Source organism: Protomyctophum bolini (assembly GCF_963924005.1).
Source record: "Protomyctophum bolini genome assembly, chromosome: 20".
NCBI lineage: Eukaryota > Metazoa > Chordata > Actinopteri > Myctophiformes > Myctophidae > Protomyctophum > Protomyctophum bolini.
The window spans coordinates 38,493,921-38,514,914 of record NC_137881.1 but is presented as its reverse complement, the minus strand read 5'-3'; the positions used below and the strand labels follow the sequence as shown (position 1 = coordinate 38,514,914).

Here is a 20,994-nt window from a genome sequence, read left to right as displayed (position 1 = left end):
GGCTCAAACTTTGTCCAATATTGTTGAAACAGAACACAAAGATGAGTAGTAGCCTATTTTTTTTTAACACGCAGCACCTCTCTCTCTCTACGTCTCTCTCTCTCTCTCTATCTCTCTCTCTCGTGTGTGTGCACTGCTGCGCAATGTCACAGACAGACACAGACGCGATCAATAATATATAGCAGAAATAATAGGCAAAATATAACACTTTTCCTCTCTATCTGTGACTGTGATCAGCTCCTCACACATATAACTCCTCTCTCGTTCATGTACGCCTGCTCAAATTAGCAGCAACTGTTAGCATAATTTTTTTTGGGGGGGGGGGGGGGGGGGGGGGCGCTGTTGGGAGTCAGGTTCGTTGAGGCCCGGTCGTGCTGTCTCACCCCCCGGCCCGGCCCAATGTTGTTCCGCCACTGTAGTAACGGATGGGTTATTGGAAAAGCGAGTTGTAGTGTGTGTAGTTGTGTTGGTCCAAAGCAAACTTCAATTGAAATAAAAGAAATGGTTTTTCATTGTCAGGTCATTAACGCTTTTCATGAGTCAAAAATAAATGTGAAATGCAATGTATAGCCTATTATAAAATCCCAGGTTGATAGAATACACAATCCTCTGTGATCACCAACTCACCAGAACATCTCTCATTAAAAACGTTTGGATTGTCATGTTTGAAAGTATTCTACATGCAACACTGAGCCTGTAAGCTGTGTGATGCTAACGAACTTAAATTGAAATAAAATAAATGTTTTTTCACTTCAATTGAAATAAGATAATTGTTTTGTCATTGTCAGGTCATTAACGCTTTTCATGAGACAAAAATAAATGACAAATGCAATTTGTAGCCTATTATAAAATCCCAGGTTGATATAATACACAATCCTCTGTGATCAGCAACTCACCAGAACATCTCACATTAAAAACGTTTGGATTGTCATAAGCTGTGTGATGCTAACGCGCTAACACCGTTAGCATGGTGTGTCTTAAAAAACGGGCAATCAAGACACGCAAGGTTAGGTTACATGAGTTTATAAAGTTACATCGTGTGTTTTTGTGGTAAACAACTGACGTTAGGTCTGCGCACACTGTACGCTGCTATGGCAACCTGTCATCAAATGCTGCTAACGTTGTGTTCACCACTGTTAGCATGTGCTATCATCAAGCCAAAGCTGAGACAGATATGAAAGTACTACTGGCCAAAATGTCATAGAAAGCACAACACCTAATTTCGGAATGTTATTGTGACCTATTGAGCACAAACAGACCATGATTTGCTTGCTGGACCTATAATTAATTTATTTTCATTAAAATCCTCTGTGATCACCAACTCACCCGAACATCTCACATTAAAAACGTTTGGATTGTCATAAGCTGTGTGATGCTAACGCGCTAACACCGTTAGCATGGTCTGTCTTGGTCAAATAAAAAACGGGCAATCAAGACACGCAAGGTTACATGAGTTTATAATGTTACATTGTGTGTTTCTGTGGTAAACAACTGACGTTAGGTCTGCGCACACTGTACGCTGCTATGGCAACCTGTCATCAAATGCTGCTAACGTTGTGTTCACCACTGTTAGCATGTGTGCTATCAAGCCAAAGCTGAGATAGATATGCAACTACTACTGGGGAAAATGTCATACAAAGCCCAACACCTAATTTCGGAATGTTATTGTGACCTATTGAGCACAAACAGACCATCATGATTTGCTTGCTGGACCTATAATTAATTTATTTGCATTAAATGTCCACTCGCCCATCAAAAACGGACAGAACAGAGCTGGTGACGTATGAGGCAGGGTGTTGCCAGGTTTGCGAATTGTAAGCGAGTTGTAGTGTATGTAAGTAGCGTGGTTTAAAGGGCTTGTTTGTGGGCTGGTTGGGCTTGTTTCTGACCGTGTTGGGGCAGCAGTGATTCCGTGTTCCGTGTAGGAATGTTTCGTAAAAGTAATATTTAATAGAGTAAATAAGACACTTGAACGGCGAAAAAATAGCCTATGTCAGTTCGGTGAGCGTTCCGAATTTATTTTGCATATAGAGATGTGTGGTAAAAGTGTGGTTCGGTCGGAGATAGAGCACAAAGAATGAGTATGGGTACACCTTTTCACTTGTATAGTAGATAGGTATTTCAGAAAACTCTCAGGATTTTTAAGACATTTTTTAATGTCGAAGTCAGGTCTAAATGGGTTAATAGATCATATTCTCGTACTTGTTGTGCAGACGTTTCAGGTCACTGGATGGATTGTGGATCTGCCTCCCTGTGGTGGAGATGAAGAAATAGTTTGCATCGCTGGCCTTCCGCTTGCGCTTCCTGTTGTCAGGCTTGGCGCTCAGGAGTATCGGCCTCACTTGGTTGAAGTAAATGTCAAACCACTGATGGTGGAGAATTAAGAATAAAGATCAATGTCTCCCTTTGAACCTACTTAATACAGAAGAGAGCAGTACGAATCATGCACAAAGTGCATTATAGAGAGCACACAAATGAAACTTGAACATGTCGTGAAGCTACAAACCTTATTAATTATGTTCAGAGCAAAAAGCAAAACATTACCAGTTCATCTACAACAGCTATTCAAACCTAGTTCAGAAAGTGGGGATAGTAGGAGGAAATTTGACTTTAAACATACATTTGCACGGACCACTCAAAGACTGATGTGTCCTTCGATAACAGGAATCCGAACGTGGAATTCTCTGGATGACAATTTAAAGGGTTGTGCAAATATTTGCGAATTTAAAAGAAATGACAAAAATCTAATATTTAGGCAATATGAAGCCGACAAATAGGTTAGCTATCATTTCTTGCACATTGCTCAACTTCTTCAATCTTGCTTGTTTTGTGTTACTCTTTTTTTTTTTCTTCTTTTTTTGTGTATGAGCCAATCATTAAAGTAAAAACTAACTTTTGAGTGAAAAGGGGGCAGGTATTTATAAGAATTTATTCTTCTTCCTGCTCCTTTTCGTCATGGGTGTATCAGATAGGTATGAAAGACTAATGAATTATGAAAGACAAATGAATTGTGCAAAATAAAATAAAATTGAACAGTTTTCGATTGGGTTCCGACAGGAAATCTGATGAACATACCAGCTCCTGCTTCGGTGACAGGGCAAACATGGCGACTTGTTGAGCTCCGTTCTTGTGGTCCTTTACTCCAATGATTGCATGGCCCGACTTCGTTGTCTTTCTGCCAATCCACTCCTCCACCTGCATAAAAAAGGACATCACACATTTTGCCAAATGGACGATACATTTGTGCTAGAAAAGTGCCAGTGTCAGGTTTCTATATGGATGTGACTGCACGTTGTCAATGAACAAACCAAGACCATGCACCAATCTCACTCTCTCACTGACAAATATATAAATATTTATATTAATTGGCTATAGGCTATTCCCAGCACAATTAAAATAAAGATGGATTGGTCGTGGTCCCTCTAACTACGTATGCACGATTTTGTGTTGGTTACTTAATTGGTTTACTGATAATCAATAATGCTCAAGATTGTGTTGGATATGCATGGACTGCAGCCGTAGAGCAATAGGTGTATGCCGGAAGTCGGCATTTATTGATTTTGAAAACAGTAGCCTGGTGTGTAGTTGTTTAGTCTTTAAATTAATTATTTCGTTAAGTTCACTCTCTCATTTCATCCGGCCGAATTAATAGCTGTGTATTATTGCTTGCTTGTTTGCTGGTGTGAAATTGCTCCCTAAAGGCTGTTTTCTGGGGGAAGAAAACCGGGAAAAAAGCCGACCAAATGTGTGTGTTTGGGGATAAAACCAAAACAAACCTGTGTGCGGGACATAGCACCTCCATTATTAATCAAGCTCCCTTATAGCACCCTCAGTAAAAATTGGCTAGTTTCTGCCTGGCAACAAATTCTGACATTTTTGTATTTTTTTCAGAGTGTGGGTACCTCTCACAAAGTTTGAAGCCAATCGTATCTAGTCAGGTGGAAATGGGCATGGCAGCATGTCATGAGCCAAGAAATCAGGAAGTAATAAAACAGAATTGTACTGTATATGACCTACAGTACGGTTTATAGGCCAAAGTGTGAAGAGACCTGTTATAGGAAAGGGACGACATGCTGCCCAAGCTGCTTCCCACTCTGCAGTACTGATCCTCCTAGACCTATCGGCAGCATTTGACACAGTGAACCACCAGCTGCTCCTAGACACCCTAGCGGATCTAGGCATCGGTGGAACGGCACTAAAGTGGTTCTCTTCCTACCTCACCGACCGGACCTACCAGGTTTCCTGGAAAGGTCTGTTATCATCCCCCCGAACCCTCCAAACTGGGGTCCCACAGGGATCGGTTCTTGGTCCCCTCCTTTTCTCACTGTACACTAAATCCCTTGGCACTATCATCTCTGCTCACAATATATCCTATCACTGCTACGCCGATGACACACAACTGTTTCTATCCTTCCCCCCCTCTGCCACTCAGGTGGAAGAGCGCATCACCGCATGCCTGGCTGACATCTCACAGTGGATGTCCTCCAACCACCTCAAACTGAACCCAGACAAGACTGAGCTTCTCTTCTTCCCAGCTAAGTCCTGCCCTATGCGGGAGCTAACTATCTCCATAGACAACGCCCTGGTAACGTCTGTCCCAACAGCCAGGAATCTTGGTGTTGTCCTGGACAGTCAGCTCTCGTTCAAAACTCACATCACAGCTGTCACCCGATCCTGTAGGTTCACACTCTATAACATACGACGAATTAGACCGTTCCTCACCCAGGAATCAGCCCAGCTCCTAATCCAGACAACAGTCTTGTCAAAACTTGACTATTGTAACTCCCTCCTTACTGGCCTACCAGCATGTGCACTTAAGCCTCTCCAGCTGATCCAAAATGCTGCAGCTCGCTTGGTCTTCAACCAGCCAAAATTCTCACATGTCTCCCCCCTGCTCCGCTCCCTCCACTGGCTCCCGGTCGCTGCCCGCACAGAATACAAAACCCTGATGCTGGCATTCAAAGCAACCAAAGGTATGGCTCCCCCATATCTTGCAAGTATGATCGAACCCTACAAACCCTCCCGCTCACTCAGATCAGCCAACGCAGGGAAGCTGGAAGTACCCTCACTAAAAACGCCGGGACAACGCTCCACACGTCCCAAACTCTTCTCCCTTCTGGCTCCAAAACTGTGGAATGCACTTCCCATTGCAGTCAGAACTGCAGCATCACTCCCAATCTTCCGCCGTAGTCTGAAAACCCACCTTTTCAGACTCCATCATGGCCCATAGCACTTACCCCACCCCCTTAGATAGCAATTCTAGTAGTCATAGCACGTCATAGTACATATGTGTAGCATAGTAGTATAGATGTATAGCTTATATGTATAGTTTCATTATAGATATTCCACTGTTACTTTCTTAGCTACGCATGTTTCATGATAAATGTCTTTATGTGATGTATTCCCATGCTTTTGTTCTTGCTTAATGTAAGTCGCTCTGGATTAAGAGCGTCTGCTAAATGCCTAAATTGTAAATTGTAAATTGTAAATTCACTTACCTCCTCATTCGATACCATATCAATATCTAGGGTGCCAATTTATATTGCGATTTGATTCGATATTGCAATTTTTTCCGATTGTTTCCAAAGTTACTTTGCTTTTATAGTGCTAGACCGTTTGGAAAATATATGAATAAATAAATAAAATATTATGAACATGCGATTCCATGTTAATATCGTGGCATTTTTGTGATATAATCATTAATCTTTATTTTTTTCCCACCCCTACTGTTATAGTGCCACCATAATCTGAACAATGTGGGCGTTCCTCCTTGGCCCACGGGGAGTGTGCAATGCATGCAAGTTTCATGTGGATCGGTCCAGCGGTGCCTGATATCAGCTGTTCACAGACACGGCCCGGGATGAAAACACACCATCGGATATAAATATCGCAATCAATAAAGAATAACATAGTAATACTCACAGTCATGCCCTTCACCACACCTGGTCGTTGGAGGTGTTTGAGGATCACCAGTGCCTCCAGATAGTAAAGCACGAAGGCACACTCAGCCACATGCAGGGTTGTGCTTTTCTCTGGGTAGACCTTTCCCAAAATGATCAAGAAGTCCTTCTTTGCAGCCCTCAGCACAGCAAGGCAGTCATTTGGTGTCAATTTGTTTTCCTCTATCAACATGTTATACCTATATGAAAAACAAGAGATACCATGATGTAATCACTTGAACCATAGTGTCCCTTTCCTCAGTGTCCTGGGGTGCACCTTCTGTGAAAATAGACAATCTACAAGCTCACAATGACCCGTTGAGAGCTTGCACATCAGCAATGCTTTGGCAAAGATGACAACAAATAGTACAACAGTAGGGTTATCGAGCATAGCGGTCCATGACGTCATGTTCAAACAATCAAGACAAGAGGCGATCAAGAAATAAATGTAATCATCCATGCTGGCACAAACATCTCGGTCTAAAAGTGTATTGATGCCTGCCAACCATCGCTGCTCGGGTAAACAAAAAAAATGTGACGGTACAAATTTTAACCAGTTAGTTTCTGTAATATTATTTTATTCGGAAAAAGGTCAATTGCCTTCAATCTAGTAAAAGATACTGGTTCTCTTCAGAATTAATTGTCATCTCCCGTCTTTCCACAAAATAATAGAAATGTAGGTGTTATGGTCTGTCACTCCACAGACCATGTCTCCTCCCTGGCCACTCCCTCATTCCATTCCCTCACACTGCACACCTGTCCCCAACTCTCATCAGCCCTGCAGTGCTTCCCATTACACACTTGTGAACCCTTTGCCATTATCCTGCTGCCTATACATACTGGTCTGGACTCATTGCACACACAAACTGTCAGTACATAAATTCATATTCCGTTGCTCTTGGTGTTCCTGTGTTCGTCTGTACCCGGAAATCCTCATACTGTAAGGTTTTGCATTTTCTATGTTTTTTGCCTGGTGCTTTGTTTAGTTTTGTGCTTTTGAATTGTTTGGCCTTTTGGACTTCCTTGAGTTAATGCTTGCTGTCCTATTTTTGAGTGTAAGCTAAGCTGCCATTTTTGCTTCAATAAAACAGTTTTTTAAACTACCTTTCTTGTAGCTCTGCACTTTGGGTTCAGTTACTCTGCCACCGCATAACAGTAGGCTCGATAAGAACCCGACTCGATAAGCCTGATCGATAAGGTGATCGTTATCAATAAAAACTAATGAGCTCCATCCCTATAAAAACAGAGACGTATTTGTCACCGGGGACAGGGGGTCTCGTCCCCTCGTGGGTCCCCCGCGAGCCGGTTTGGCCCGCATCACAGTGAGCCAGTGTTTGGTTTAAAAAGGAAAGAAAATGAGCCTAAAACAATGACTGTGTGTTGTTGTGGCTTTCCTGCTGTCCAGCTCATAAAATTAGCAGCTGTTGTCGCTTCGAGGCTGCTGTGGTAAAGCTTGGCTTGGCTGTGGCCAATACAAGCTTTTTTTTCAACAGCTCACAACTAAATACAACCAATGATCACATTTACAAAATGTAAATCACTCCGTTTTACTGAGAATAAGGTTAGACATAAGGTTTTTTCATTGAAGTGTATATTGGTACGTCTTTAAATGTTCTGATGAATTGAAAATGGAGGACCCTGATGTAAATACATCTTAGTGCTTTTATCTGGTGATCTCTTTGCTCACTTTCTTGGAGGAGCTTTTCTGGAGAGCTCTGGTGAAATGAATGAAGTGCACACAGTCCTCATAGAGCTTCACATTCTGAAGCCTCAGGTCGGTGGTGTACGTGTGGTACTTCAGGAATCTGTCCAAGGAGGTACCAATATTTGATGGTGTTAAGTGATATTTCTGGTTACATCTAAATGTTTTGTTAGACATTCAAATGTTTAAATTCTGATAATAATTGCAATAAAGTGTTTGTTACATGAAAACGCTTTAATGAACAGAAAATACATTTTCAGGTGGGCATATGAATTTCACTTGCACTATATAAAGCGTGGGTCTGCAAAAATAATCCCTGCTCTAAAGCAATCGTTATTGGAAGAAATTTCTATTTAATATTTAAATATACACAATAAAACAAAAGAGATTAAAGGTACAAAATATCAAAAATGTATCAAAGTCAATGAAGTTCATATACCATATTAACTGCAGGTTTCCCAAGTTATCACAAGAGGGCCAGTAATTCACACCAAATACTACCAACCTTTTCACGCTCTTGATGTAAGTCAGCTGAGTTTGATGTTTCAGTTTTGCATCATCGAGCTCACGGAGGTACTTTCTGGTCTTTTCCTTGTTCCTGACAAATTCAAGGGACACTTCCCGTGGGTTCATGTAATAAAGGAAACGGGCCACATTCTGAACCTGAAAATAAAAGCATGTTACATTGGTAGCTTCAGAAGCTGCAAGTGTCAGGTGTCAGTTTGTAACTTTATGTCGCTGGCCTCCATTGGGACAACAGTAGGGCTGATATGGGAGTGGGGGTCCGTGCAACTAGGACTGAGGTGAGATGGAATGGATTATGCTAATATTCCTCACCTCCTGTTTATGATTAGACCTATCGATGTCCACCTTCAGGTATGTGCTGAAGCCCTTCAGCAGTGGATGTTCCAGAGAGTGCTTCTTGTACAGACCCTTTGCTGCCATCATCTTCTTGGGCATGGTCTTCCACTTCACGTCTGGGCAACTGCAAGGTGATACGGTATCAGATGTCATGCACATGCTCCACAATCCACAACGAGCAAAACATGTGAACACCAGTGAAGTAGTAAAAGTGTCACTGCTGAGAGGTGGAGCCAGGTCTGTGGAGTTCTCGCTGGACATCGGTCACCACCATGCGGCGTGGCTGCAGCTCCTCAATCATACTTGAAACAAACAATACAAATACATATTACAACATTATGAGTAAATTAACTGATGCCGACCAAAGAACATGGTTGACATTAGCATGTGATGTATGTGTACAAATGTGGCCATCTGTGCACAAATCAAATATAATTTAAGACTAGATATATTCCAATTATATGGCCTCAAATGTGAATACAAGCCAGGATAATAAATGCTTTTGTTTTTTAAATACATTTTATACCACAATATTTGCAACACATTTTTCACCCATAGTGCCAATTGCCTAAGCTGTAAATCCTGGGCGCTACTCATCCCTCTACCAACCTGGGGAGAGCCCTGAACTGAGCTCATGCATGAGGAGTGAGCAGGGCGCTTCTTATTACGCATTTCCCAGGTAGGACGTAGTGAACGCATTATTCCAGTTCCTTTCCTCTCCATCAGGCAGCCCCTGACCGACCATGGGGAGGCAGTATAGAGACCAGGATTACTGTATGTTTTTTGTGAGGGTAGGATCCCAAAGTGGGGTCCGGGGACCCCCGGGGGTCCTTGAGGGAGTTCCAGGGGGTCCTCAGCTAAATAATAGTTTGGAACAAAATGGACCCTTATGGGTCTGTAACTCTGAGAGTGTACAAATGGAAGCAAATTAACCCTTAGGGTCCATTTGTACACTCTCAGAGTCAAATTAACATTGATTTTACAATATGAATTGGGGGTCCCAGAGATAGAAATGCCATTAAATGGGGTCTGTAGACTAATATGCATGTCAAACTGGGGGTCCTTTTTTATATAATTTGAATCCCACGGTTTTGCAACCCTGTGTCAATTATCTAATGTAATCCTGGGGGCTACACTTCCTCTGCCAACCAAGAGAAGGAGATGGAACCCCCAGGTAAGAGGAGGAAGAGGCGATTGAGGCAATGGCAGGTGACATGCAGGTGGTCCCAGTGGAAGATGCAGAAAGCGGAACCAGGTGCATGCAAATGTGGCGACCCCTGATTAGCCCAAAGAAGAAGTTTGACTAAACTGTGTGTCTCCCGTAGCCACAGCCTATAAGTGATGAACAAATGCCCCGTACTTTTTGAGCAGTCGGGCTGTGCACGTCTTCCTGGCCGCATAAGAACATCCAATGGCACCCCACTAACAATGGAGAAAATGTCAATATTGTGCAGAACATGGCAGAATAATGTCTGACGCTTTCCCTGGTGTAGTGTGTACAGTCCCACCCTCCCAATCTAAGCAGTTAAGCGTGTGTCCCATGTGTATTTGGCACAGGCATGTGTATTTAGTACATGAATCACACAACTATTTGTCATGATTGGAATCTTATTCTTTCAGCTACCTCTCATCAGGGGTCACCACAAGAAGTCATCCGTTTCCATCTGCTTCGGTTCTCTGCATCGTTCTCGGTCACTCCAGTCCTCTCTCACCACAAAGCCGTGCCTTTTTGGCCTCTGTTTAGATTTCCTGTTCCACCTACCTGCTGAGTGGATCAGCATTCGTCATCATTTTGCGAAGGTGTTCGTAACTAAACACCCTGCCATTCGCCAGGACCTCTTTAGCTTCCTTTCTTGCCTTCCGCACCGCTGCTCTCCACAACTCCGGTGTTCCTCCATATTTGACCTTCATGCAGACCCTACGCAGATGCGTTGACAGGAATCCCTGGGTTTTCTTGCAAACAGGGCAAACCAGAAAGTACCTGTTGGTTTAAAAAGTAAATGATAAAAACATTTTATGCCACAATGCAACTCCAAATGTTACAAGAAATAAAAAGTTGAATTTCTGAAGTGCTAATGATTTGCCCACCTTTGGAGATAGCCGCAATTTGCAACTCTAGATTTTTTTGTATATATCCTCTCTTCATAACTCTGCACACTTTACTACTTATTTCGATGGAAATAAGCGAATTAGCACAACACCCCATACATCCCATTCAATTCAATGCAATTCATTTAGGGCTTATGGTAGGGGAAATAGCCAATAAGGAGCTTTTGCACAAAATAACACCTGGACCTCTTTGGACAACTACAAAGAAAGGTAAGAAAGCCTTTTAGTATGGAATTCTCCTTTAATATTGATGAGGGATCTCCATCCCTGATGATGTCACGTGATGTCACAAGGTGACTAACTGTCTGACAGGACATTCATGTTTTCATAGTAAATGTGACAGCGTGAATATCAGTCACTATTACAACATGGTTAAAAAAACATCCAAATACAAATAGAAAAAGGAAAGTGACACGATCCATAATGTCAAAACGTCTGCAGTAGAAGACCTTCTGCTTCTCAACAGAGAAATGATGATGATGTTCATAAAAACCTGGCTCCATATACCAACACTATGCTCTCGTAACCTGATTGTATGAAGATAAATATCATACAATACAGTATATAACCTCTGACTGGGAGTTATAATGACATACTGAAGACTCTGAGCTCTGAGAAAGATGTGATGATGGTCTAAATACAGATCCTGGAAACTGAAGGAAAATCTCATACAATTTGAATTGTAGATTGAGCTGAAAGGTCTGATGTGGTATGCTCTGAAAGTGTGCCCATGGAATATGCACTGATAGAAGCTGCACGTCCAAGAAAAAACAGAGCTGTAGAGCTTCAGATAATATCTGAAGCTCTACAGCTCAAATCTACAGCTCAAATCATGGACCATGTGTCTTCAGCATATGTCATCATAACGCTTAGTTTAGTGTCATCACTTTCCTTTAATTAAATTAAAATAGGTAAACATTTGGTCTGCTGTTCTGATTCTTTGTTTAGTCTGGCAGCTGCTTTATTTCCTTTAGAGGTTTAAGGTAGCTTTTATGATGTTTATATAATACAAGAGCAGCCGACATTACAACTTCATCAACCTTCCTCATTGTCTCTGTTACTATTAGCAACCTTATTCAGTCTTCTTGATGAGACGGGTGCAGGCATACTCTCACTCTCAACATTTGCAACTTGTTCTGACTGTTTGCTCAGCAACATGATACATGATAAGATATCTTTAATTTGAAGGATAGTATATTGTCTGTATTTGGAGCCAGCTGGGTTTTCATCATCATCATCATCATCATCATCTGTTGAGCACCATTGCATCTGCTTTGGGGTTTGTGACATTATATGGATCTTGTTTCTTTACTTTTTCTAAATGTTTACCACAGATGATACAAATATTTGGATCCAATGTTTGTACATCACACTCCATTCTGGTATTTAAAAAAAAATCATCAATCAACTATGTTTTGACCCGACCGCACACTATTGTTAGGTACAATGCACAGTAACCATGCTGTTACAAGTGATACTAATTAACCATTCTGGTGAAACACAGTCTGGGCTTTGCTATTAGGCTACTGGACAGGATCTGTTACACTAAATGGAGCTTAAAGCTAGGTCACTCCAGCTAGCTAAATAGATACTAGACTTCACAAGGTTCTTCTCATCTTCACATTCCAAAATATTTGCTGTCAGTTTATGAAGAAACCCATATAGGCAACACGCAAGCAGATGGACCCAAATACTGTAAAAACTTGACTGTAACCAAATTATTATGGAAAATGATATTGCATGATGATATTGATATTGCATTGTTCCATAAGTCTTGTCTTATTAATACTGGTAGAACTTAAGAGGGACACAGGACATGGGGACAACATGATAATTGATTGTGTTTGTTTTGTATAAGAGATGTGAAAAGTTACTGTACATTGCTTTTCTAAATAAAGTAAACAATAAAAAATAAAAATTGTGGAGGGCAGAGATCCAGGAATCCCGAGTTGGTGTTTGCTAGACTCTCGCAGTAACTAATGACTTGCTGTTATGAGGATAACATTGATCATTGAGCACCCTCATCCAGGTGTGCTATCTAACAGTAGTTTTTGGAACTTCTACAAGTCAATTTGTTATAATTATTCCACCATTGATAAGTGAAGTAAAAATAAAACTAGAAAGGTGCAATTCTGGGAAATTTGTGAGTCACAAAGCAAAAAAGCAAAAAAAAAGCAAAAAAAAATATTGGACAGAGAACAATATGGGTGTCGCTAGACTCTAGACTCGAGCAACGACACTAACTAATACTGTCGATTTCATTAGGAATGTTTTATTCCCCCCATTTGGGACACAATTTACGTTTAGTGCCATAACTCCACGAGTATGCAAGCTACAATTACACAATTGGTATTGCTGGATACAGTAGAACCACACCACTCTCTCTCTCTCTCTCTCTCTCTCTCTCTCTCTCTCTCTCTCTCTCTCTCTCTCTCTCTCTCTCACTGAACGGCCCTGCGGCCTGCGTACCGTACTGTTTTGAATGTGCATGCACATAATGCAGGAGACGGCAGCACGATGCATTAATGAAAAAGACAAGAGTGGTTCCAATCACCTAATGTATACATTCATATTGTAGCCTAAGCCTATACCATAACCATTTGACTATAGGCTATAAGCCTAGCATTCCATCATCCATCTGTATACAGTACAGCTGTAAAAAAAAAAATGTGTCTACCAAATTCATCCCATCTTAACATAATGTGTTTCGTTTCAATACAACAGCTCAATGCCCTTTACTAACTTTATCAAACACTATGCGGCCACCCCTGCATGGCGTAGACTCAGCAAAGTGATGAGATAGGATGCTTAACACATGTCCGGTGTGGGCATGTGTTATAACATGGTCAGAGTGACACACACACACACACACACACACACACACACACACACACGCACACACACACACACACACACACACACACACACACACACACACACACACACACACACACACACACACACACACACACACACACACACACACACACTTGATCACATACTCACCACTGCAACAGGATCCCCCATCTTTACATTTTCACAGCAACACTAAGCCATTTTAAACACACAACCATGCCAAAAGCCCTACACACACGCACACGCGCACGCAGACACACACACACACACACACACACACACACACACACACACACACACACACAAACACACTCACACAGCCATCCGTCGCTGTTTATCATCATTATGTGTGTGATATTCAAACCAACTGTAAACTTTTTCAGGAATAAAAATAAAGTGCTGGCATTTCAAATAAGATAACATAACGTAGGCTAGCCTTAAAATAGGCACAAATGCATGCATATTTGTCCTCAATAAAAACACGATTGTTTTTTATTATTATTATTATGGCAATTAGGCCCCATATATGTATTATGCTGTCACCCACTTGGGCCACTTGTGGGGTGGGACCCACAATTCCAAAACTCATTTGAGCTTTACTTTCGTTCTGACTTATTATATAGCCTATGCAAAAATGCCTTATTGTAGCTACACATTGTACACAATTAAACCAATGGACCCTTATGAGTTAATTTGGTTATTATAGCCTATCAATCATGTATCTGGCATTGATGCCCAGACTCCTCCATCATGTTGAGAAAACAACAGTGTTCTATAAGTTTACTTACCGTAGCCGGTAGGCCAGCAGCATCTTTCGCGTTGTGGGCTCTGCTGCATATCAGTCAGTTTTCCCTATCCCTCAGTCTTTCAGATATACCACTATGGAAATGATGCTGGGGTCCATATATCCATGATAACTTCATGTTTAGATCGTCAATTCATCCATCCGCTCCTCTCTCCCGATCTCTGATTTTCAACTGCACCACGATGGGGGAGGGGGGAGGGTTTCCTTTTGACCCAGCAGACCACGTTGCATTCTGTTTACAAGTCTGAGGTGGGCGGTTCTCAGCAGGCCAGCTCTGATCTCAGCAGCCAACCCCCCCCCCCCCCCCCCCCCCCCCAATGCACAATTCCTATATTTTTTGTAAGATCGACTTCTCTATAGTTACAACTTTACAACTTTTTACACAAGTCTTTATTCCATTTCAATTGTACCATTATTTTTGTTTTGATTGCAGTTTCAACTTTTACCGTGGCGAATGATGTATGCCAATAAATAACGACTATTTGGGAAGAGAGAGAGAGGCTGTGTGTACGTGTGTGTGTGTGCGTATGCTTGTGTGTGCGTGTGTGTGTGTGTGTGTGTGCGAGAGGCTGTGTGTGAGCGTGCGTGCGTGCGTGTAGGCTACTGTCTGTAATTTACTGCACATGTAAACAGAGCTGCTATCTATCTTTAAACAAATCTTAAATCTGAGTTTTTGTATACTAGCCTATATTTAAATAGTCTTGAGAAAATGCTATATAATTGTCCCAAAGTGACTGCAAAAACATGCTGCTATTTGTATTAAAACAAAGCTTTATAGCCTACGGTGTATAACATGTGTATAATGGTGTAATGTGACATAGCTCTGTTTACAAAATGCTGTACCTCATCCAACTGGAGTACTTTCCACATGTTCAACTGTTTTTTATTGTATTTTGACACTTGCTTTGGAAATGTAAACGTATATGTTTTCTCCTGCCAATAAAGCTCATTTGAATTGAATTGTGTGTCTGTCTAAAGCAGGGTGACGTATAAAGTGAAGTCAGGAACATGGAAGAGGTCTATAGGATTTAAATGTCAGCATCTAGTATGCAGAAAGAACATAAAAAGAAAGAAAGAAAGAGAGACAACTTTCACCGAGCAGTGCAGGATATTTCAGTCCAACTGGTAGCCTTTTAAAAATCTGACTTGTCTGAACTGAGTGGTGCAGGTGCTTTACCTCAGGCACGCACACACGCACGCACGCACGCAAACGCACACGCACACACACACACACACACACACACACACACACACACACACACACACACACACACACACACACACACACACACACACACACACACACAATTAAATTCAAAGGCCTTTATTGGCATGAGAAAACATACGTTTACATTGCCAAAGCAGAAAGAACAATATACAACAATACAGCAATACAATCAAAACAAGAATGATATGTACATTTGAAAGTCAGAATCTTCAATAGATCAATTTATATGTATACCAAGATCACTTGATGCAGGTATAGTGCAGGAATATACACAATGATTAGTCTTTGGGGTGGTTGTGTTCCATTTGATATCCTTCTCCTATCACAGCAACTCACATATCTTGCTGTTTCTTTGTTGTATACTTCGCCCAGCAGATATGGGAGTTTTTTGTTTGTTGTTTTTTGTTTTCAAAATCTCCGTGTGTGGTTGTAATCTGTGGGAAGTATGTGTCTCTGATGTCTTGGTACAATGGACATGTGGTTAGGAAGTGTAGCTCGGTTTCCACTTCATGCACAGTCTGTCTTCTCTCGGGATACAGGTCTGCCTATGACGGGCTTTCTCGATCGCGAGACTGTGCTCACTGAGTCTGTATCTTTGTTTTGGGCCTACGCTGGTGATCACAATAAATTTGTAAATGTATGTTTCTTCAACAAATGCATGGGAGCCGGTGTAATTCAGTTTTTAGGCAAAGCGATGCATGCCTAATTATTATATTATGTTCATGCCATATACGAAAACTCTATGTGTGTGTGTGTGTGTGTGTGTGTGTGTGTGTGTGTGTGTGTGTGTGTGTGTGTGTGTGTGTGTGTGTGTGTGTGTGTGTGTGTGTGTGTGTGTGTGCACATGTGTGTGTGTGTGTGTGTGTGTGTGTAAAGAAGAACTGGGAGGCAGAGGCGTGGGGGGTGTGCTGCCTGCATGGGACAGTATGTGCGAGGACAAGTCCTCACGTGTGTGCTTTTTTCGCGTGTGTGCTCATCTTCAGACTTAAAGGACCACTTCACCACTTTTCAACCTATCTTCATATAATAATCATGGTAAAATGGCATGATATGTTTCTGTGTCTGTGTCTCATATAGGGCTGTGGGCAGTTTAGAAACCGTCCTGCAGTGACATCATCATTAGGCAGATTTTTTTTTAAACAACATCTTTTTTACAAAAATGTTTAGATTTTCATTATTGTGAGAACGATGTCTTCCATTTTCGCATTGCAACTTTTCAGGACTAGGAAGCCTGCAGTTTCTATTAGCTTGTATTCCCCATCGATGATGTCACTGGAGGATGGTTTCTGAACTGCCCACATCCCTCCTATGAGACAGACCGAGACAGACTTTTCATCTTGTCTTGAAAAGTGGTGAAGTGGTCCTTTAATGCACGGTCAAAGTTCACAGCAGAAGCAGCCCACTCCATGTTCAAGCCAAGGAGCCCCCTATCAAGAGGAATGTGAAAGTGCTGCTTTCTTTCTGTGTCTTTCTGTGCCAAGTGACCATGAAGAGGGTGAGAACTAAAACTTTGTCACATGTAGGCTACTAAAACATATCCACTTATGCACTACAGTGACCACTTAATGATGTGATTGGTCAGAAGTTTGTGGCAGTATATGTTTTATTTTATCTTGTTCCCGTATTCGGCCCAGGCTTCATTCTGTCAGCAGTGGAATCAATTATATTTGTAGGTACCTCTGTACCCCTGTATACCTCTCTAGTGACCATGTATACCCACTAAAACCGGGAAAGCATCAGTGCCATTTTAGCTTTTAATCACTTTAAAGATGGAGTGCCACCATTTTTTTTCCACCCTAAAACATGATCATCAGGTATTATTACAATATAAGGGGGAAGAACTTTTTCCAAAAAGTGTACAGTATTTGTTAAAATCATGCTTTTATGTGGACACGCCCACCAGTTCATTAAGTATGCCTGGTTTGCCTGGTGGGTGGTGATGGGTGGTGATCCACCTGAACTGAAGCCGCACCCACAGCTGTAGTTGTATGATAAAGGGGGAGGGGTTAGGGGAGGGGCTGATAGTGTGCTGTCACTATATTACTGTTTACTTCATTGGCCTGTTTGACTGTCAAGGGTTCAGCCTCCAGGAAGAAACCCTAAATACAAAGTTAATACACCATTGCACATAAAAACAACTCCAGGGTGTCTAATGAAGTACTGTCACCTCATAGACATGAAAAACTGCATGGATAAATACAAAAATTGTGGCACTCCATCTTTAACCATTGTTTTATACTTTGGTTATACAAAATTAGTGCAGCACTATGAACCTGTAGATCTACTATTTTTTTTAAAGCATGAGAATTATTAAATCTAATCTTTGGTTTATGGGGGTTCTGTGGAATAACATTTTTGAGATGGGGGTGGGGGGGGGGTCAGAAGCCAAATACATTTTGGTGGTCCTTGACATGAAAAGTATGTTGCTATGTCAGAGCACCACTGACATAGCAATATACGTCTTTCAGAAAACTGTTGTAGAATCGGCCTCAGGTCTTAAGCGAGATAAATATTAAGAAAAGACTAACCGACCATTTGTCAGTGTATACTACAGAGCTAGTGGCAATAATTCTGGCCTTGCAGTGGATAGAGGAGAAGGGAATTGATACACTGTTATTGCGTCTGATAGCTTCTCTGCACAAGAAAGTATTAAGTCAGGCAGATCTGCATGTAGAATGGACCTTCTTAGTGAAGTACATGGTGAGCTGGAGTAGAAGGGAGGAGAGTATTATTACTTGCAAGAGAATTGGGAGGTCTTAACAGCACGCTACATATAATAGGGAAGCACCCGACAGGAAAATGTACAGAGTGTGGAAGAGAGGAACAAGAAGGAGGAGGAGAAGGGCATTAGGACCCTTCAAGATATTAATGGAGCAAATAATATTATGGACTTCCAGGACATAGTTAGAAGGTACGGGATTGATAGGCATTCTCTGTTCTTTTATTTCAGAATCAGATCTGCTTGTAGAGCCTATGGGGTTCCCTGGGGAGCAGAATTAAAGGACCATCCCATTCTTAACTTGTTTCAAAATGCCCCTAAACGAATCGTGTCATATCTATATGATCAACTAAATGCCCAGAAATATGCCCCCTCTACAGGAATGGAGGCCTGGAATAGGGATATAGCTGATGAAGGGCACGAAATAGATTGGGAGGTCACTTGGAATAATGTGGCTGGAGCATCAAAGAATCCAAATCATCAGTATATACACTTTAAGTTTAGTCACAGAGCGTATGTAACGCAGAGAATTAGGCACCGAATGGGATTGGCATCTGACCCATACTGCACATTCTGTGCCCCAGGAACTCTGGGCTCATTTGTTCATATGGTATGGGAATGTCCGGGGATCTACGAGTTTTGGGGAAGAGTTACAAGGACTTTGACAGATCTATTGGGGGTGCATTTTCCGATGGATCCATTTGTACACCTGTTAAAAGATGATTCTATGTTACCTCTTGCAAGGTCTGGTTGGCTGGACTTACGGCAGCCAAAAAGATCATAGCCCAACGCTGGAATCCCCCACATGATGATTCAAAAACACATTGGCTGCGAAGCTTTCTGGACATTGCTTATCTGGAACTGTCATCGGCAAGGATTAATCAGGCCCAAAATTGCAGAATTTCAATGTGGACAGACCTAATATCGGACCTGAAAGACTTACTGACCAGGTGATGTGTGTGTGTGTGTGTGTGTGTGTGTGTGTGTGTGTGTGTGTGTGTGTGTGTGTGTGTGTGTGTGTGTGTGTGTGCGCGTGCACACGAGTATGCGTGTGAGAGTGAATGTTGTGAGTTCAATTTTGTATACTGTAAAATGACTACGCTGTGTTCTTGTTCAGAAAACAAATAAAAAATTGAATGAGAAAAACAAAACAAAAGTACAAAAGCTTACAGCATGCCACAAATGCCATGTCTTAAGCTTGTAGCTCTGCTATTTCTGCCATTTTAGAAAAGAATGGTACAGACATTTTTCCAACATAGAAATTATTGACGATTATGCAAAGAATAAGTGATTATCTCAAGTAATTGTGATTAGATGATTAGCTAATAATTTGCTACATACTGTATAAGCCTATAATCTGCCGGTTGTCAAATTCTCGAATCATGATAGGAATGAGACAAACACTAAACACAATCTCAGTGAATTCAAGGTTTCGAGGTGTGTAATTGTTAGGCTATATGTTTCCTTGAAACACGTACATATAAATAAAAGTTAGTTTTGTCCACACACGGGCGACAAAAAACAGCTGAACGGATTTAGATCTTTGCCAACATGAACACAAATGCATTAGTTTAGTGGTCGAGCCAGGGACCACCAGTGGTCCTTGAAGGTGTTCAGGTGGTCGCCAGCTAGCGTTGGTAACCAAATGGACCCTTATTAGATATTTTACTCTCGATTACTTAATGCATTACTTTTACTATTACTATTTACAAGAAGTCTACACATAATTAGAGAATGTAGAATAATTGTTATTTAGATCAACGTCTGTCTGTTATCTCTACTAATGGTTATCAATACAGCATGGAATTGTGGACAAAATCTTATCCAACGACAACAAAATATTCTTTAGGTTTGGGTATGAGAGGCTAATAAATGTCATCAAATGGTGGTCCGTGGCTCAAATGCTGAATACATAATGGACCGTGATATGGTCCCTATAGACTAGTCTATAGATCAGTGCATGGTTCCCAAACTTTTTCATGTCAAGGACCCCCCACATTGATGTATTTGGCCGCGGACCCCCATCTGAAAAGGTATAGTTTCAGGGAACAGGACAGAAGCACATGCTTCACAAGGAATCTCGGGAAATTGTGCCTTCAATTTTGACACGGCCCCCAGAGCCGGAAGAGTCTACGTTTATATGTCTATGTCTATATGTCTACTCAGACGCCCTAATAGCCCTGTTCCAATTGGCCAGCCAGAGGGGTTGTGGGCAGGACTTACTTAGGATTGAATGATTCGAGACAAGATTATGATTTTTATTATCAACAAATTATTTATTTTATATTTGGACGTCAACAATATTGTCATCTCTCAGTGTCATTGATTGAAAATGTTATTCACAGTAGAAAGGGTACAGTTCAAAGGAAAATACAGGTCAATGCAAAGTCTGCTATATTTGAGGATATAACCAGGAAAAGCACTAAGACTTGTTTGCATCACAGGCTACCTCTCAGTGTCTCTAGCAGTGTTTCCATGTCTGCTTATTATACACGACCTTAGGCTTCATTTCATTTAGCACATTATAATCAATACAAAAAGGAAATATGTAGAATACAAAAACAAGAAAAAGTGCAAGGAGGAGGCAAGAAGCCCAACGGGCTTATGCGAGGCCTCAACCTGAGTACATCAAAACATTTAAAGTCTAAGACATGATTTGAAAACAATATTCATATAATTTACAGATTACATGCTCTGTCATTATTTGGTAGTTTGGACTTGTTGCTGTTTCTGAAGTGTGTAGATGAATATTGTTTTAAGGACAACTTTATTTTT

General features: G+C 41.4%; 2 protein-coding genes across 2 annotated transcripts in view; one reads left to right on the top strand and one right to left on the bottom strand.

The window, feature by feature from the left end:
- The window catches only part of LOC308335367 (E3 ubiquitin-protein ligase rfwd3.S-like), a gene marked incomplete at both ends in the record, with an annotated part of 324,422 nt that overhangs the window by 92,249 nt on the left and 211,179 nt on the right, over window positions 1-20,994 (top strand). The gene's annotated exons all lie outside the window — the stretch shown is intronic.
- Window positions 2,181-8,627, bottom strand: LOC308335864 (uncharacterized protein; the record flags this gene model as incomplete). Its single annotated transcript, XM_080793082.1, has 5 exons — window positions 8,479-8,627; window positions 8,147-8,304; window positions 5,923-6,139; window positions 3,076-3,195; window positions 2,181-2,366 (listed from the first exon to the last, which is right to left on the bottom strand). The coding sequence occupies exons 1-5, from the start codon at window positions 8,599-8,601 to the stop codon at window positions 2,181-2,183; spliced, it is 804 nt and encodes a 267-aa protein (XP_080649208.1). The 5' UTR covers window positions 8,602-8,627.